This window comes from Octopus bimaculoides, chromosome 20, assembly GCF_046866305.1.
Source record: "Octopus bimaculoides isolate indiv1 chromosome 20, ASM4686630v1, whole genome shotgun sequence".
Taxonomy (NCBI): domain Eukaryota; kingdom Metazoa; phylum Mollusca; class Cephalopoda; order Octopoda; family Octopodidae; genus Octopus; species Octopus bimaculoides.
The window spans coordinates 21262805-21283728 of NC_142947.1; the positions used below are offsets into that span (position 1 = coordinate 21262805).

The 20924-nt window shown below is 36.5% G+C and overlaps 1 protein-coding gene across 5 annotated transcripts in view; it reads right to left on the reverse strand.

Moving 5' to 3' along the window:
* Positions 1-524: 524 nt before the first annotated feature.
* The window catches only part of LOC106874788 (uncharacterized), a 105164-nt gene continuing 84764 nt past the window's right edge, over positions 525-20924 (reverse strand). For 4 of the 5 annotated variants that reach the window (XM_014922644.3, XM_089338187.1, XM_052975154.2 and 1 more), the window contains 10 exons: positions 20900-20924; positions 20289-20311; positions 18840-18995; positions 13103-13277; positions 9909-10124; positions 6409-6505; positions 5638-5702; positions 4733-4781; positions 2847-3008; positions 525-1112 (listed from right to left, as the gene is read on the reverse strand). The exon at positions 20900-20924 is cut by the window's right edge and continues 184 nt beyond it. In XM_014922644.3, the coding sequence (XP_014778130.2) occupies positions 830-1112; positions 2847-3008; positions 4733-4781; positions 5638-5702; positions 6409-6505; positions 9909-10124; positions 13103-13277; positions 18840-18995; positions 20289-20311; positions 20900-20924 (1251 nt within the window). In that variant the 3' untranslated portion in view covers positions 525-829. The remainder of the gene's footprint in view (positions 1113-2846; positions 3009-4732; positions 4782-5637; positions 5703-6408; positions 6506-9908; positions 10125-13102; positions 13278-18839; positions 18996-20288; positions 20312-20899) is intronic. The other variant, XM_014922652.3, reaches the window with a different exon arrangement.

Here is a 20924-nt window from a genome sequence, read left to right on the forward strand (position 1 = left end):
ACCAGATAGGTGGAAGAGCATTGTACAAAATGAAGGAGAGTATATTTTAGATTAAAAAAGAACTTTGTTTATCTTAACTTTAAAAATTGAAAATGTATAAAAAAACTGCATTATTTATGGGATGACCCAATATATCCGAGACCTTTGGAAATGTGCTGTGCGTGGGAAGACCCGGCAAGCCAAGTAAGATCGTTGCCAGTGCCCCTGGACTGGCTCTTGTGCGGGTGGCACATGAGATGCACCATTTTGAGCGTGGCCGTTGCCAGTACCGCCTGACTGGCTCCCGTAGGATTTTCGAGTGAGATCGTTGCCAGTGCCCCTGGACTGGCTTGTGCGGGTGGCACATAAAAGACATCATTTCGAGCATGGCCGTTTTCGTGCGGGTGACACGTAAAAGCACCCACTACACTCTCTGAGTGGTTGGCGTTAGGAAGGGCATCCAGCTGTAGAAACTCTGCCAAATTAGATTGGAGCCTGGTGATGCCATCCGGTTTCACCAGTCCTCAGTCAAATTATCCAACCCATGCTAGCATGGAAAGCGGACGTTAAACGATGATGATGATGATGATGATATATATGTGTGTGTGAAGTATGCTTTTAAATTGCTTAAAAAATATTTTGTATAAAAATTAAGAGAATTCATTTTAAGGTGAACAGAAAGTAGTTTAGAATTTTGGTCCTAAAATCGTGAACTCTTGTTTTCGAAATGTTCTCTTTCTCTTTGAAAATAATCACAGCAGATCAAAGGACAAGGGATATAGAAAAGGATGGACGGATTTGAATGGTAAAGTTCAACTCTTTGGAGAGAATTGACAATTGTTCATCTGTCTCAGCAAGGCAATGTGAATGGTAAAGGTTTTTCAATACTAATCTGATTGTTGGCGTCTAGTTTGAGCTTTGGTGCTTCAGATGTGAGTTTTGGTGTTGATAATGTTAGTGGCTTTGGTGTTGCTAATGCTGTCGGCTTTGGTGTTGCTAATGTTAATGGCTCAAATATGCTGTTCATGTTGTTGCTGACAATATTGTTGCCACTAATATTATTGTCACCAATGTTGTTGTTGAAGAAGCTGTTATTGCCATGATGGTTACTGCTGCCGATATTGAGGTAGCTGCTGTTTTTAATGGAGTTAAAGAGAACAACAAAAAATACCAAATGAAACATGAAAGTTAGCTACACAAAGTGCTGTTTTGGAATTTTCTCAATGACATTTTTGATTGTCTGAGATTGTTCCCATTTCTTTCCACTAATACTGGGTTTCACCTCTGATTCTTCCCATACTAAACATTTAACCCTTTAGCATTTAAACCAGCCATATCTGTTAGAAAATTATTATTTTTAAATCTCACAACAAGAGATATTCAGCAACAGTACTTTGGAGTAAAGGTTATTTGCAAACATAACATGGCAGTCCTGGTTTAAGACGAATGTTGCTGTAATTTAGCCCCAGGAAACATCGCAATACACAGATATTGTTCTGAGCTGAGTGGGGGTGCTAGATTCCCTTGTTCAAAAAATGTAAGGACATAGATTGTGTCGTATAGCTAGCTGGAGACAATGTCTCCTGGGGCTAAATTACAGCAACATTCGTCCTAAACCACGACTGCCATGTTATGTTGGCAAACAACCTTTACTCCAGCCATATCTGGTTCAAATATTCTACATGTTTTATGTTCAAACTGGCCTCTCACACCTACCCTACAATGTTTTTCTAAAAATAAACAATTACATCATCATAATCTTGAAGCTTTGAGATAATGCATAATTAATTGAAAATAATGTGAATGAATAAGCATTGAATTTGGAAGAATAATCTGCTTGCCAAAGGGTTAATCTGTCCTTTCTTCTAAAATCCACCCTCAATCCACACATGTACACATCTTTTCTACATATCATCAGCCCTAGCACTTGACTGCTACTTTATTTAACAACCCTGGAGGCTATTATTTTTAGCAGGTTGAGTGACCAGGGACAGGCCACCTGAAACAAGTGTTTTTATAAAACTGTTATGTGTCTATCACAAATTTCTCAATCCTTAAGCTTTATTTGCTTTTTTTTTCTTCTATGAGACAAGTAAGATAATAAATATTCTTTCCCTAAGCATACACACACTATTTCTAACAATTTCTAACAATTTCATGAAGTTCTCAGCTTAACCTCAAACCTACCAATTGTCACAGGTTCTAAGATTGACAAAATTTAATGCAAGCAACTAAAGTGGCATAAATAAGCAACTTAAACATTTATACCAGTGGTTCTCAACCAGGATCCACATGACCCTTAGGGGTCCTTATAAGATTTTTTTGTTGAAGTTTATGTGCAATAAATTGGTTATATTTCTATAATGTACAAAATATTCTAACAATAAAATAATAGGATTTTTTAAAACACTGAATGCATAAAAGGTTCCAGTTAGAGTAAAATAGGAATGAAAGGGAGTCCATATGCAAAATATGGTTGAGAACCACTGATCTAGACAATACGAAGGGGTGCTGAAAAATTCCTGGCTTTAAGGATTTTGTGAAAGACCTGGTTGGAGGCCCAGCCTTCTGAATTCTTTTACAGGGCTTAGGAAAACTGAAAAAATCCGCTGCAATAAGTGTGTGAATCTGACAGGGGAATACGTTGAATAAAATCATAATTAACTGATTCTGCTGTATTTTCTTTTACCCAAAGCCAAGAACTTTTCAGCACCCCCTCATATATGCCATATTCCTTTTACAGGAAACATCACATCATAATCTTGACTGAACACAGATAATTGAGGCTATTCAACAACAACACAACCAAAATCAGCGCACACACACATACACACATGACATTTTCTTTTGAATATTACAAAGGATACTTTTGATCAGGTATATCAACAGTATAAAACTTTGTAATGTTTGTAAACGGTACTTGGTCTGGTTTAACAGGCTGCATATGGCTTCGTTGTTCAGTCAACCAGTCGCTCACAGAAATTGTACCACCATTACGAGTTGGTCTGCGCAGCTCGAGTAAAAGATCTCTGCAATTGGAAATACAAACGGAAATTGTGGCAACAATCAAATACTGACTTTATACATCCAAAATAGGACAAGTTCTCCTATTACAATATTTAGTTTGTGTAAAGCAATTTCAGATTTGAAATAATCAAGTGGGTTCTTGGCACTTAGTAAGTAGAGGAAGAAGAGGAAGGGTCCACCACCATCATCATCATCATCATCATTATTATTATTATTATTATTATCGTTATCATCATCATCATCATTATTATTATTGTTGTTGAGTGAGAGAGAAGTGCATGCCATCAAAGTGACACTAGGGTAAAATATACGAAGCCCAATATACCCATCATGACTACCCATCTGATAAGGGTACACCAGGCACATGCATCACAACCATATGTGTGCGAAATGGTGATCTCATATCAAGATAAACAGCGTATGACCTTGCAGGTGGGGCCCAGTTAGAATTTTCTTCCGGTCAAGTAGCCCATCCCACTCAAAAGGTCCCTGATTAAGGTTTGTTTAAGGATGTTGAACGAAACACCTATGTTTCTAGACATGAATTGTTCAAACCCTAAAGAATTCCTCTCAACACATGGCTATGATGCTCCCGAACTACTTCTACTCATGATCAGAGATGCACATATCGTCAACCACTAAGGGACATGCTCAACTGGTTACGGTCAAGCAACTGACAAGCAAATCTGTGGTATTGAGCAGAATATTTGCTGTAGCCCATCTTTTATACCAAGACAAAACATGTACATGATAACACTTCTAATCAGTTAAGATCAAAAGCCATGAGAGCCACTGCCTGGTACTGCATCAGAGCTATTATTTCTCTTTTTAACTTAGGTTTTGTTGGAATTCCTAGAGCCTTGCATGCACAGCAGGCTTGCTTCCTGCAGCCTACAGTACCATGGTATCCGTTCTTTTCAACGATTTAATACTTTCCTGATTATTCTGGCCTTGCCAAGGAGGCAAACGTTTTGGAACAGCTCTTCTGAGCACTCTATGTGTGTGTTTGTCCCCCACCACTGCTTGACAACTGGTGTTGGTGTGTTTATATCCCCACTCTCGTAACTTAGTGGTTCAGCAAAAGACACCAATAGAATAAGTACTAGGCTTAAAAAAATAAGTCCTGAGGTCAATTAGTTGGATTAAAATCCTATGAGGTAGTGCCCCAGCATAGTCGCAGTCAAATGACTGAAACAAGTAAAAGGTAAAAGATTTATTTACTATCAAGGCTGGTAAAAACATAATACACAAATTGTGTGTGTGTGTGTGTGTATGAATACTCACTGTTAATGTTGTTCTTGTAAAAGTATAATGAATATGTACTCAACAATGTAAAATTATTTTTATTATAATTTAACATAAAAACAAACAGTAACAGACATGCATATGTTTGCATTACTGTGTGTCTGTGTGTGTGTGTGTGTAAATGCACACACACACACACTCATACATGCACACAATAAAAAAAATAATCGTTTCTACTCTAGGCACAAGGCCCGAAATTTTTTTTTTTAGGAGGAGGGGGCATCAATTGAATCGACCCAGTACGCAACTGGTACATAATTCATCAACCCCCAAAAGGATGAAAGGCAAAGTCAACCTCAGCAGAATTTGAACTCAGAATGTAAAGACAGACGACATACCGCGAAGCATTTCGCTCGCCATGCTAACGTTTCTGCTAGCTCGCCACCTTACAATAAAAAAATAATAAAACCAAAATGCTTACTTGGCTGGTACATACTGTGCAGAGTAATTCGAACCAGTAGCCTTAGAAACTGCAATGTAGAAGAGTTTTAGTGGTATTAATCATATGCTGGGCTACCATTTGAATTCAAAATTAAGTTCATTTTAATAATGTACTTTTCCCTATGCCTCATAGATCAAGAGACTTTAGCTCATCTAATACAACACTTATGTTATGCTTTTATTTATAATATCAACAGAGAACTACAACTACTTAATGTCTAACCAATAAGGGAGTCAAAGCAGTCACTCAACCTGCTAGAAATAGCATACAAAACACCCTCAAATTACACATTACCATCTTCAAAAAAAGGATACATTGGACAATGTAGTTCTAGACATACAGAAAGACATGATGGTCATGGCTAAAACACCTTTCATCATAAATCTGCTGGATCAGGACTGACTCGGTGTTAAACAACAACAACTACTAAATGCTATAGCTGAAACATTTGAGTTGTCTGTTCATAAATATGAGAGGGTGCTGAAAAGTTCCTGGCTTTGGGTAAAAGAAAATACAAGAGGATCAGTTGATTATGGTTTTATTCAACATATTCCACTCTCAGATTCACACATTTACTGCAGCAGTCCTTCAGTTTTTCTAAGCCCTATAAAAGAACCATTCAACTCATGCCAGTATGGAAAATGGACATTAAATACTGCTGTTGCTGCTGCAGCTGCTGGTGATGATGATGGTTGTGGTGGTATACAGATTAGAGTATCATGCAATAGTGTTTCACAGCTAAGGTAGTCACACTTTAACAACACCTCCATCACCATGATATTAATTATTTTCCCCCACTACAACGCAGTCATTACACCAACTCTTCCAAGTAAATAATACAAAACTAAACATTTTGTCAGTTTGAGAGATGAACAAGTACCAACCTTCGAAATATGATTTTGGCATGTTGCTTGAATAATGTTGCCATGACAACTGTTGGGTACGAGATCTGAAATGTCAACAAGCATTAGATTTAGGAAAATACAAACAAATGAAATCCCAGCATCCAACTGGAGTCATCTCAAATCTTTTCTACTCTACAATCTGATACCTTGCTCAAGACTCCACAGAAATAATTTAAACACAAGATGCAGGTTTTCTTAATGAGATGTTAATGAGGCAAGAATATGAGGTTACAGGTTAAGGTAACTAGGTAATTTATGGTATCTTAAATTCTAAGTTCAATTTCTGTCAAAACCAACTTAGGCATTCAAAGATCACAAAATAAATACCAGTTATTCTATAGAATGCTTTCAAGGTTTTGAGTAAGTATAAAGATCACTCCTGGTGTCAGGGAGGAATTCAGTGCTGATTACATAATATATCTGGTTATGACGATGAGGTTCCAGTCGATCTGATCAATGGAACAGCCAGCTCATGCAATTAATATGCAAGTGGTTGAACACTCCACAGACACGTGCATCCTTAATATAGTTCTCAGGGAGATTCAGCATGACACAGAATGTGACAAGACTGGCTCTTTGAAATACAGGTACTACTCATTTTTGCCAGCTGAGTGGACTGGAGCAATGAGAAATGTCTTGCTCAAGGACACTAGGAACCAAACTCACAACTTTATAATTATGAGTCGCTAAGCCATGTGCCCTCACTTATATACATATATTATCCCTCTTAATAAGGTGTCTTTTACTTACATTTTAGGAGATAATCTCAATTTGTTCTGCTTTACTTCTGACCTTCTGGACTGTAAAATAGCATTGGCATGAGAAATCGGATTGGTCCAATCAGACTCTGGAAATAAACAGAATATTTCTTTATTGTTGAAGTTGTTGTTATTGTTTAGCCTCAGATTGGCTCTAAATGATCTAACCATGACTACCCATCTTTAGGACTTCATTATCTAATGTTTCTTTTCACATTTAAGATGATAAGATATGATTTGAGGGAGATTTGGCTGCTATTTCTACAAATCAAGTGAATTTATACAGGCTCCTTTGTTGGCTAAATAATGGTAACATTGATGGTTATTTTTGTTGTATAGCTCCAAGGTTAGCCTTGATCAAGCAGACGAGATCAAAGATTTTCCATTGGTGACTACCTTGCCTTTATATATATCTAAAACTACATAGATTTAGACGCTGTCTATTTCTAGCAGGTTGAGAGACTATAGAGAAGCTTCCTTGTATCTTGTAATCTACTTTAGATTAGAAATTATTGCTGTCATTTCTTCTCTACTTGAAACAAAATATCACATTTATTAACAATCATATTTAATACATATAACTGTTTTTTTGTTTTTCTTTCTACTTGCATTGCGTATCTTGGTTTTAGAATAAGTTCATCATGTCCCTGAACGTTGCAAGAGGTAACTAAAAGGGCCAGTGGCAGGAAGGGTATCTAACTATAAAACACTGCTTCAGGATACCTATCCAACCCAGGTTGGCATAAAAGAGTAGATGTGAAACAATGATGATGAAACAATGATTTCTACTTATTTTTCTATCATTACTGGTTAATGGTTTCAAATTTTGGCACAAGGTCAGCAGTTTCTGGGGAAGGAGGCAAGTCGATTACATTGACCCCACTGTTCAACTGGTACTCTATTTTACTGACTCTGAAAGGATGAAAGGCAAAGTTGATCTCAATGGAATTTGAACTCAGAACATAAAGATAGACAAAACACTGCTAAGCATTTTGTTCAGCATGTTAACGATTCTGCCACCTCACCACCTTATTATTGGTTAATGGAGCAGTGTAATCATCATCATTATCATCATACGTCTGTTGTCCATGCTGGCATGGGTTGGATGGTTTGACCAGGGCTGGCAAGCTGGAAGGCTGCACCAGACTCCAGTCTGATTTGGCATGGTTTCTACAGCTGGATGCCCTTCCTATTGCCACGGGTGCCATTTCCTTGACATCAGTATCTGCCACGACTGTGATTTTACTTGACTTGATGAGTCCTCTTTTCATATAATATAAATCTGAGACATCTCTCTTCTTTTTGATAGGACATTAGTTTGCATTTCCAGCAAGGTTTGAATCTAGCACAGGGAGATAATAAGATAAAATAAACCAACAAGGGAAGGAGTTTTTGTATGTAGTCACACAACATGACATTCCTCACAATCACATCTTCCTAGTCTTAAAATGGGGAGGAACCCACTGGATAGTGTAGATGTATTATGTCTGACTATAAGATGGGATGGTCACCGATGGAATGTACTTGATCATAACTTGCCTTAATTAAGGTGATGATAGCAATGATGGTGACAATGATGTTGGTAGTGATGTTGATGATAGTAATAATGATGATGACAATGGTAACAGTACTGATAATGTTGATGATGCTGATGATAATAATAATGGTGATGATACTTATGATAATGATGCCTCAACCACTGGATAACCAGTCAGACATGACAAGCGAACCATCACAGTTTCACATGATCAGTCTGTTAAGCAACCAATCAACATAAGGCTGTGGCATGATGTAGTTTTCTAGAATGTTCCTCTTGTACTCTATAAAAGACTGTTTTGTTGCTCAATTAATCACAGAATGTTGAAGACAGCTGGGCGACATGTGCCTTTATTCTTACCATCAGATGATTCCAGACATGGACCTCTGCTGCCATGGAGATTATTTGCACAGTTGATTTTGTATGTTTTTTGACCAGCCACATGTTGTCACACAGATAGCTTTCTATGATTTTAGAGCAATTTGTCTCTCTCTCTCAATCAGCAAATATTTATGTTGTTCACTCTAAATAGTCAACACCAATGTCTTTTATGCCTGGCAATAAATATTCACTTAAATGTTTGAGGGTTTGCTTCAGTTATTATGCATGCAACCAACGAAATATATTGTCATTTCCTGTTACTCAAACAACCAAGTTACACCAGTGACAGTAGTAATGATGATGATGATGATGATGATGATGAAGATGATTATGGTTATAATGCGAATAGTGATGGGAAAGGTGATATTGAGGATAAGAGCAATGGAAGAGGTAATAATGGGGATAATAACAATGACAAGGCAGAGATGACAACGATGATGATGACAACAATGGTGATGATGATGATGATGATGATTGTTGTTTAACCCCAAGTTATCCTTGTGCTTGTGAACTATACCTACCTCACAGTTAACTATTTACAGCTGAAATAGACTGAGACATTGAGAATCAAGTGTGTTGACCAGAAAACATAGCAAGGAGCTAATGGCAAATTTTATAAAACTCTATTCATTATGCCAACATCTTACTAAGTGATTGCCTCATTACTATTTCAGTAAGTTCAACAAAGTCAAATAAGATTAAGTTATGTTCGGAGTTGTCTCCCAATAATTATAATTAGTCCCTCAATTAGCTAATGTCTTTGATTTCACAGCATATTTATTTCTGATCAGAGATTTAATGTACAATTCATTGCACATGTTAACACTAACTTACCTACTGTCATATAGATGACACCCATGAATATTTAATCACAGTGTTTTTTTTTTTGGTGTGGAGAGGAGGGTCTGTTGTCAATGGCACCTGTGCCCAGCATCGCCTTCCTGGCACTTGTGCCAGATGGCACGTGTAAAGACATTCAAGCGAGATCGTTGCCAGTGCTGCCGAACTGGCTCCTGTGCAGGTGGCACGTAAAATACACCATTTTGAGCGTGGCCGTTGCCAGTACCGCCTGACTGGCCCTCATGCCGGTGGCATGTAGAAGCACCCACTACACTCTCGGAGTGGTTGGTGTTAGGAAGGGCATCCAGCTGTAGAAACTCTGCCAAATCAGATTGGAGCCTGGTGTAGCCATCTGGTTTCACCAGTCCTCAGTCAAATCGTCCAACCCATGCTAGCATGGAAAGCGGACGTTAAACAACGATGATGATGATGATGATTATTTCATGCTGAACGATATTGAAAATCATACAAACTACTTACTGATTCTCTTATCGCTACTTCGATCAGAATAACAAAGTAATGATTTTGTTGAGAAAGTATAAAATGTCCAACATTGTCTCCCATACATACTGAAATGGTTAAATTAATATTAGTCATTCTATACCAAATAAATATATTTGATACCCACTAGATTTACTATATTGGCACTAACTTTCCAATTTTCTAATCCAACTTTAAGTATCTCTCACTACACTTCTATATATTTTGAGATATGTCATGAAACAAATACCTACGTTTGATTGCTGTCACCTGTGGAGTCACTGGTGTTTCCTCAATCACAGCACATAAGTCTCCAATTAAATGACAAAGGTACTGGTTGTCCAAAGAGTCTCCAGCTTTAGTAGATTTGTCCATGTAAGCTGCCTTTGATTTGACGTTCACATAATTATTCTGAGATGTTTCTGGAATTATCCCAGATTCTGCTGGAGCATTCTGGTTACTTTTCAGCACTGCTCAACAGAAAATGGTGTATCAAACATGGGGAAAGAAAAAAAATGTCATAATAATTTCATAAGAATAATTTATAAGTTATTTATTTAGGATTGTACATCCACATGTACACAGACACATACACTCTCTCTCCTTCTCACACTGTATAAGCTGTGTATCTAACTATTCCAATCAGTTAATCTATGACTTAATTAGTGTCACTTTTTTTAAATAGCAGCAAACAACAGAAATCAGTAAAGAACTGGACAAAATGTTTTATGCTGATTAGATACAATCTTTTATTTTCTGAGTTCCAATCCCAGTGAGGTGTGGAAGCATGTGATTTAGTGTTTAGGGTGTTGGACTCATGATCATGAGATTGTGGTTTCAATTCCTCAGCCAAGCAAACATTGTGTTCTTGAGCAAAACACCTCATTTCATGTTGCTCCAGTCCACTCAGCTGGTAAAAAATGAGTAAATATGTGATGGACTGGCATCTCATCCAGCAGGGAATATACACGCCAGAGAAACTGGGAAACCAGCCGTATGAGTCTGTATGACTTGGGAAGGACCTTGATTTTATATTTATAATCCCACTGAGATCAACTTTGCCTCTCATCCTTCCAGGAATGATAAAATAAATATCAGTCCAGTTCCAGTGGTTAATTTAATTGAATATACCCTTAAAATGTGAGTCTTTTTGCCAATGTTAGAAGCCATTATTTATTTTCAGTGCTTTACATTCTGAATTGAAATTCAGCTGAGCACAACTCTCTTTTCCACCCTTCCAGAGGTGATAAACAAAGTTCACATTGGTCTAACCACTTAGGCCCTCCTGCCAAAATTTGTAACCTAGGTTGACAGGCCATAATCTTGTGAACATTATATTTGTATAGTTAGTATTATTTTGTATCTTTTATCTTTTACTTGTTTCAGTCATTAGACTGACGCTGGGGCACTACCTTGAAGAGTTTTCAAACAAAGTGACCCTAGTATTTATTTTCTTTTTAAGCCTAGTACTTATTCTATCAGGCTCTTTTGTCAAGCTGCTATGTTAAGAGGATGTAAACACACCAACACTGGTTGTCAGGCAGCAGTAGGGAACAAACACAAAGACACACAAACACACGCATATATATATATATAAATATGATGGGTTTTTTTCAGTTCCATCTGCCAAATCCACTCACAAGGCTTTAGTTGGTCTCAGGTTATAATAGAAGACATTTATCCAAGGTGCCACACAGTGGAACTGAGCCCAGAACCATGTGGTTGGGAAGCAAGCTTCTTCCCACACAGCCATGCTTGTACCTGTTTATTTCATCTCTAGGTGCTCACATGTGAGAGTGTTTAAGAGATTTGATTTGCCACCATTCGGTTCCAGGTTCAATCCCATCTTGAGCAAGTGTCTTCTACAGAAGATTTAGGTGACCAATACCATGTGAATGGAATTTGTTTGATGGAAATTGTGCAAAAGAATATATATACATACATACATATGATGATATATATATATGTGTGTATATATATATATATATATATATATATATATATATATATATATATATATATATATATATACATATGTATATATATATATATATATATATATATATATATATACATATGTATATATGTATATATATATATATATATATATATATATATATATATATATATATATATATATATATATGATAATGACATACATACATACATATATACATACATATATGGATCAAAAGAGTTTGATTCAAATTCGTTGGTATTCTTGAGTTTCAAGTATGATGCTAGTCATCAGCTATTTTGAATTTGAATTTAAATTCAAAATGGCTGGCAACTAGTATCACACTTGAAAGTAAAGAGTACCAGCGAATTTGAATCAAACTGTTTTGATCCATATATGTATATATGTATGTCAATTATCATATGTATATATACATATATACATATATATATCATCATCATATGTATATATATATATATATATATATATATATATCGTGTGGGTGACACGTAAAAGCACCCACTACACTCTCTGAGTGGTTGGCATTAGGAAGGGCATCCAGCTGTAGAAACTCTGCCAAATTAGATTGGAGCCTGATGTTGCCATCCGGTTTCACCAGTCCTCAGTCAAATTGTCCAACCCGTGCTAGCATGGAAGGCGGACGTTAAACGATGATGATGATGATGATGATATAATGTGTCTACTAAGACCAAATTGTTCTCAAAGGAAATTTAGCGAAGTAACAAAACGTATGCGGGCAAGACAAGTGAAAATTACATAAACATATACAAAATTATCCACAAACTAGTTTTGAAATGAACATTTTCTTATCTAAAATATCTGTTTCTCATCAGTACAGACCGCTAAATAAATATAATTCTCAGAATCGTATACTAGTTGTTCCCCACGAATGAAGCACGTGTACACAGTTCTGTTCATTATATTTATGGTAAGATTCAAAAGTCTTTGTTTTGGCGCGCTAAACCCGGGAATATCTGTGCAGAAAATGGTTTCTGCATCGAATATACCAACTTTGAGAAAGTGGTTATGGTTAATTAAATAAAAAACATTAGGGTAAAAAAATTGGATATTAATTAATATCAATTTAATACCAGGGAACAAGCAGATTCAGAAAAAATATCTGAGATCTCAAAGGATTATTGTATATGTATATATAAAGGAGACCACTATGTGGACTGTTAATGTGCTAGAAGAAGATCACATGTAATGTGTCTACTAAGACCGAATTGTTCTGAAAGGAAATTTAGCGAAGTAACAAAACGCATGCGGGCAAGACAAGTGAAAATTACATAAATATATACAAAATTATCTGCAAATTACTACTACTACCGCCACCGCTGCCACCGCCGCCACCACCACTACTTTTTTGCCTCATCCATACAAAGTTCCCAGAATCATAGGATCCAGGAAACAAAAGGACCCTCAAGTATTATTACAGCTGGTAATGGAAGAACATTCTAGAGAACTCACACTTAATCAAGTTGTTGTAGCTGTCATCTTCACTGCTTGATTCCAAGGTATCATCAAGACCATTATCATCATCATCATCATCATCAACAACATTATCAATATCTGTGTTCAGTTCCAAGTCCAAAGCAGGGTCAAAAGTCACAGGCCTTGAACTATTGGCATACTTCAAATATGGCTGTGGAAAAAAAACAAAAAAAACATATATAGTAAAGATACATGGGTGCAGGCGTGGCTGTGTGGTAAGAAGCTTGCTTCCCAACCTCATGGTTCTGGGTTCGATCCCACTGCATAGCACCCTGGGCGAGTGTCTTCTACTATAGCCTCAGGCCAGCCTTATGAGTCAATTTGGTAGATGGAAACCGCATATATATATATATATATATATATATATATATATATATATATATATATATATATATATATACATATATATACATACATATGCATACATATATATATATATATATATATATATATATATATATATATATATATATATATATATGCGAGTAAAAATAAATACAAAAAAGGTGGGGTTTTTTGTATGATTGTGTATAGAGGAATATATTATTTAGTTTAAAAGAGTTCCAACACTGTCTGTTTTTTATGTTTTATTTATATTCCTGCAGAACCAATGTGGGGTATAGAATATGGAATATACAATATATAATATAAAATAAAATAAAATAAAAATGGATGGCACCATGAAAGAAAGTATTGAATGTAGATGAAATATTGAGTGTTCAATATAAAGGATCAAATATATAAATATATAAATATAAATATATAAAGGCGACTCGAGTTTCAGGGCTATTTCCCTTCGTCATGGCCGGTATGACAGACTTTAACAGACTTTACATATATATATATATATATATATATATATATATATATATATTTACATATATATATTACTGGTGAAGGCCAGTTTACAGGGTTACCCTGGGTTTCTCACCATAATGGGTATCTTTATGGCGTATCTTCAGACCCTAAGACCTGTTGGCCTAAGGCCTCTTTAAAATATGGAGGGAGATTATATATATATATATATATATATATATATATATATATATATATATATATATATATATATATATATATATACTTATGTGTGTGTGTCTTTGTGTCTGTGTTTGCCCCCCCCCCCCCCGCCACCCATCTTCAAGCAGTTTGGTAAAAGAGACCGATAGAATAAGTATTAAGCTTACAAAGAATAAGTCCTGGAGGTTAATTTCTTTAACTAAAAAAAAAACGTCTGTGGTGCTCCAGCATGGCCGTAGTCATATGATTGAAACAAGTAAAAGAATAAAAGAATTATTTGAAGAATGGGGATTTCTTTCTGTCATGAACATAGGTGTAAAATATCAAACAGTAGTTAATATAATGAGAGTGGGTTAAGGTATCGAGCTGGCAGAATCATTAACATGCTGGGCAAAATGCTTAGAGGCATCTTTATGTTCTGAGTTCAAGTTCCACAAAGACAGATGTTAGCCTTTCATCCTTTCGGGATCAATAAAATAAGTTCTAGTTGAGCACTGGAGATCAATGTAATCAACTTACCCCACTCCTCCGACATAACTGGTTTTGTGCTAATATTTGAAATCAATATTATCATCATCATGACCATCATCGTTTAACATCTGCTTTCCATGCTAGCATGGGTTGGACGATTTGACTGAGGACTGGCGAACCAGATGGCTGCACCAGGCTCCAATCTGATCTGGCAGAGTTTCTACAGCTGGATGCCCTTCCTAACGCCAACCACTCCAAGAGTGTAGTGGGTGCTTTTGCATGCCGCCGGCACGAGGGTCAGTCAGGCAGTACTGGCAACGGCCACGCTCAAAATGGTGCTTTTTACATGCCACCTGCACAGGAGCCAGTCCAGCGGCACTGACAACGACCTCGCTTGAATGCTTTTTCATATGTCAGTAAGGCGACACTGGTAACAATCACGCTGAAATGGTGCTTTTTATGTGCCACCAGCACGGAAGCCAGACAGCTGCTCTAGCAATGATCACGCTCGGATGGTGCTGTTAGCGCTCCACTGGCACAGGTGCCAGTCATCGAATTTGGTTCAATTTCGATTTCGATTTCACTTGCCCCAACAGGCCTTCGCTACTATTTTTTAGGGCAAAGAAAAAAATGACCATCTTGAAATACAACTATTTTTAACATTATTACTATAATCCTTACTGTCTCCCATGTTATTCCTATTACCATTAATATTCTTTACATTCCGAGTTTAAATTCAGTTGGGGTTGACTTTGCCTTTCATCCTTTCAGTGTTGATAAAATAAGTACCAGTTGAGCACTTGAATTGATTTAATTGATTTACCCCCTCCCCTGAAACTGCTGGCCTTGTGCCAAAATTTGGATCTATTATAAAAAGAGTGGTAGCTTGGCAGAATGTAATTCTTAGTCTGAAGCTTTTTCTATTAAAATTCCAGTCACATCTGGGGATTCATTATATGAATGTTAAATAAATCCAAGTAACTGACTGATGCTCATTTTATCAATCTTCAAAAAGGAAAAAAAAGGCAAAGTTGACCACAGCAAGATTTGAAATCAGAATGTAAAGAACCATAAATAAATACTGCAAATAATTTTACCACAAATCTTTGGTATCTAGTGTATATGGAAGTTCTATGTTGTGCAAATCTTTTCCTTGCGACAAGCACATTGGCTTCAAATTTTGGCACAAGGCCAACAATTTCAGGGTAGAACCCCAGTGTTCAACTGGTACTTATTTTATCAACTCCAAAAGGATGAAAGGCAAAGTTGACCATAATGGCATTTGAACTCAGAATGTAAAGACAGATAAAATGCTCAGAGCATTTTGCCTCCAACATTACTTGATAATTGGTGTTGGTTTGTTTACATTCCAGTAACGTAGCAGTTCAGCAAAACAGACTGATAAAATAAGTACCAGGCTTAAAAAAAAAAGTACTGAGATCAATTTGTTCAACTCAACCCATCAAGGTGGTGCCCCAGCATGACAGCAGTCCAAAGACTGAAATAAGTAAAAGATAAAACTAACTTTATGTGCACACATTAATTTCTTTTGTGCGCTGGTGGTAAAATCATATATGGTGCATACATATGCATACAGTTTTTAAAGGGCATTTTACCTAATGCTTCAACAATTCTACTAATGTGCTGCCATATCAGTACTGCATCGGACAAAATGTCAGCTTCACCTTTTATCCTTCCAGGGTTGGTAAAACATATACAGTAATACCACACTTTATGAAGACTCACTCTATGAGACCCTGGGTTTGCGAGTTTCATTTTTCAAGCAGAAGGTCCAAATTTTGAACGAAATGCAAAAGTTTCTGCTACCATAACAAAAGCTTTTGCGTGTTACCAAGAAATTTATAGAGAGTGAAAAGAAGTTTCTTCTAAGCAAACAACTCTAGACTTGTTTGTTTAAAAAGAAATCTATAAGTCTGTCTACAAGTGCTTGTGAATTGGTGATTGTGTCTACAAGTGATGGTCTGCACAAGTGTGAGTGAAAGTGATTCAGAAAACGATTATAGTAATAATATTTTTTTTATTATAAATGATCTTGACATTCTTTTTACATTACATAAAATATTATTCTGGGAAGAAATTATGATTTATAACATTGCTACTATAGGAAATTATTGCTCTGCTTAATGAGCTTTTGCATTATGAGCATTTCTCCAGAACAAATTAACTCATATATCGAAGCATTACAGTGCTATACATGTTGACATTTCACAGGTTAACATTACAGCAGGTATAATTTAACAGCCTTCTCTGTTAAAGTTCAAAGGTCACTTTCAAATTTGCTTTCCATTCTGAGGATACATGCACTTTATTCAGTGGACTTTAATCGGCAATTATAAATCTAACTGAACTCTTCTGTTTGTATATATCATAATACTAAAGAAGAAAAAAACATTGTGTATTATTAAGAGAGATGGTTTTTCTGGGATCTCATAGGTTATAATCAGAGGTGGGGATTACACAATGGGATGTAATATATACAAATAAGATATACATTCTTACTACTACATTAAATCTCTTTGCAATTAGAACACAAATACACACACACATGCACACAGAAGTACAACCACCACCACCATTTCTATTGCCATCATCACTACCACCACTTTGTCTGTTTAGACAGTAAGGGGAACTATAGAAGCAGAAAATACTGGAGTTACACACTACACAAGACAAGACAGACTCTTCAGACTGTTTTTCTCCAATGTGAACAAGAACTCATTTTCACTTTTCAAATTTTCATTCTTCATGAATTCTGTCACTACATTCTTTAACATACACATCATCATCATCATCTCATACATGACAAGCACACATACACAGACATTACACTTACATGCAACCAAATACACACTCACACAAAAGCACTATTCTTTCTTTCTTTGTCAATATAAAAATGTCTTGGTGAATAATCTAAGCATTAATTGTTCTAGACACTGTTGGGGGGTCATATAAATATACAAAACCTTTTGTCACTCACTACATCCACCCCTATGTGCCTCTGAACTCCAGCTCTGTCACTGTGCACCTTCTCTCTTCTCCACACTTCACATCATCTCCCTATTTCTCATTTACCTATGGTTTTATTATACTGCTGCTCTCCCCCTCCCCCACTTTTTATGTATTGCCATCTATCATCTCCTCTTCCCCAACCCATTCCTATTTTCCTTTACCTTCCCCCAAACTAAGCTTCACCATTGACCATGCCTCCACACATGTCCCCTCGTCATTGCATTCCCCTTCTTTCCCCCATCTCTAACCATCTGCCACTCTCCTTTCATACTCTCACCCACCCTCGATTTTCAGTCCTTTTTCTCACTGTATCTACCTTCTTGTACGCTGAGGATACACCCTGACCCCCTCCTCTCCACTATCCCTACTCCCTTTCCAATTTGTGTAGCCTCTATCATACTTTAGACTCTCGACACCAATCACAAAGCCACCACCCTTAATACTGCACTCTCGCTTGCCAAGGGGTTTTGTCTTGCAAGTTACTCGGCAACCTCACTAGTGTCAGTTCCTGGGTAAAAAGCACAAAATACTCTCAGTAAAATGGTTGGCATTAGAAAGGGCATTCATTCATTGAAACTGTGGCAAAACTATGTTGGTGAGCTGGCAGAAACGTTAGCACACCAGGTGAAATGTTTAGCGGTATTTCGTCTGATTTTACGTTCTGAGTTCAAATTCAGCCGAGGTCGACTTTGCCTTTCATCCTTTCGGGGTTGATTAAATAAGTACCAGTTACGCACTGGGGTCGATGTAATCGAGTTAATCCGTTAGTCTGTTCTTGTTTGTTCCCTCTATGTTTAGCCCCTTGTGGGCAATAACGAAATAGGTATTTCGTCTGACTTTACGTTCTGAGTTCAAATTCAGCCGAGGTCGACTTTGCCTTTCATCCTTTCGGGGTTGATTAAATAAGTACCAGTTACGCACCGGGGTCGATATAATCGACTTAATCCGTCTGTCTGTCCTTGATTGTCCCCTCTGTGTCTAGCCTCTTGTGGGCAGTAAAGAAATAAGAAACTATGGCAAGACAGACACTGGAGTTCAATGCAGTCTTCTAGTTAGTCAGATCTTGTCAAACTGTCCAACCCTTACCAGCATGGAATACAGATGTCAAATAATGACGATGATAATGACTGGAGTTACACAGCTATACAAAACATTGAGATCATGCAGAGTAAGCAGAAAACAATAGTGTCCTTACAGTTTCTTTGTTGTCACCTATTCTTGTCACACGTTTTGGCCAGGTAGATCTGATCTGTTGTTCAGGGTGTATATAGCTCTGAAGTTGCTTAAACTTGTCATTGATGTTCTCTAAATTGACTCGTAACTCCTCAAATATCACTGAAGACAGAGCAACCTGATGAAAGAAAGGAAGGTATTCAGGACTAGAACAACAACAACAACAACAACAACATTAAAAACATGTTTTTATAACTGAAGTGGCATGATGGCTAGGAGATTAATCTGCTTGACCACAAGGTCAAAACTTTTAGATCTTGCTACAACTTGTGTTGTAACCATGGCTAAAATATCTAGTTATGTTTGCTTTAGTTTCTCTAAGTTCAGTGAAAGCCAGGTTCCACTTCAACTTCACAGATGTGTGGTTAAAGGTAGGGAGAGCATTCAGCTGTATTAACCCTTTAGTATTCAAACAGGCCATATCCAGCCCAAATATTCTACCTGTTTCATGTTCAAACTGGCCAGATCTGGCCTCTCACACCTACCCTACAATGTCATTCTAAATATATACAATCACATCATCAAAATCTCAAAGCTAAGAGATAAGACATGATTAACTGAAAACAATGTGAATAAACCTGAATACTAAAGGACTAAACTGTTCCTCCAACAAATAAACCACCACTCACTTATGCAAGAATAGAAAAAGGGATAGAGCTCTAAGTATTTTATAAAAAAAACAAACATTGTTTTGGTTAAGTCTTGGATATTATTAACTCTTTACTTAGTACACAAGATCAACTTTTGTAGTGAAACAAAGTTCGCTAATACTTATTTTAAAAACCCTAACTCGATAGGACATACTTGACTATGGTAAGGTTTGAACCCAGAGTTTAGAGGTTATTATACTAAAATACTATATACATTTAGTTTGGTGCACTTACTATTGGTGATATCCATATACCTTAAAACGGGCCACGAGAGAATTTGAATCCAGCCCTCAAAGACAACAAAACACTCAAAGACAACAAAACACTCAAAGACAACAAAACACTCAAAGACAACAAAACACTCAAAGACAACAAAACACTCAAAGACAACAAAACACTTATCTTCATTAGTTAGGCAATTAACTCTTGTTAATTAACTGAGATATGTCGCTTTATAGTATCTGTTTACAGATGGGTTGATCTCACTCAGTCATTGTCTAATGTTATTTGGCACAGACACAACGCAATATTGGTGAGGGGATAAAAAAACAGTAGCCAAACACCTAACAACCAAGGAACTGAGTTCTCATGTTGAGGAGAATAAAGTAGTATAGAATCAACACAACTAGATACAAAGAAGTCTATGTCATAACAAAAAAAAATGTAAGTGAAATCTGGGTTGAAATAATTTAGAACTTTAGGCACCTAATGTAAGATATACAAATATAGTTTAGTATAATATGAGTAAATCATACACTAACCTTTTCATCCGCCAGTGATATATCTGCAGGATTTCATTTGTTCCATTGTTTTTTATTTTTTTATTGATAAAGAGAGTAGAATTAATCATGATTATTAGATAAAATACAAAACATAATGCAACATAACCAAAACGAACAAACTAAATTTATAAGATGAATATATAAATAGTAATCAATTCAAATTACACACAAATACGCACACATGCATGCACGCACATGCACACACACACACACATGCATACACACACACACACATGCGCGTACACACACACACATGCATGCGCACACACACACAAAATGTCATTTGACTGTGGCCATGCTGGAGCCCTTAATAAAATGCTTGTAAGATGCATGTGTTTAATGTATATATGTGTGTGATTATATAAACGTATGTAAATATAAATCTGTGTATGTGTATGTGTGTATGTGTGTTTGTGTATAACAGCATGTTCAGTTGCATCCTTTTATATCAAAATGTAACTTTATAACAGAACAGATGAATATACTTGAGTCACTTCAATATACTATACTTCTCCTTTAATAATTTGATACATTGGTTCAGTATAGGGACTACCCATTGTTAGTATCTAGAGAAATTCATGATAACTCACCTGACTTTGGTAGATGTGTATTTGT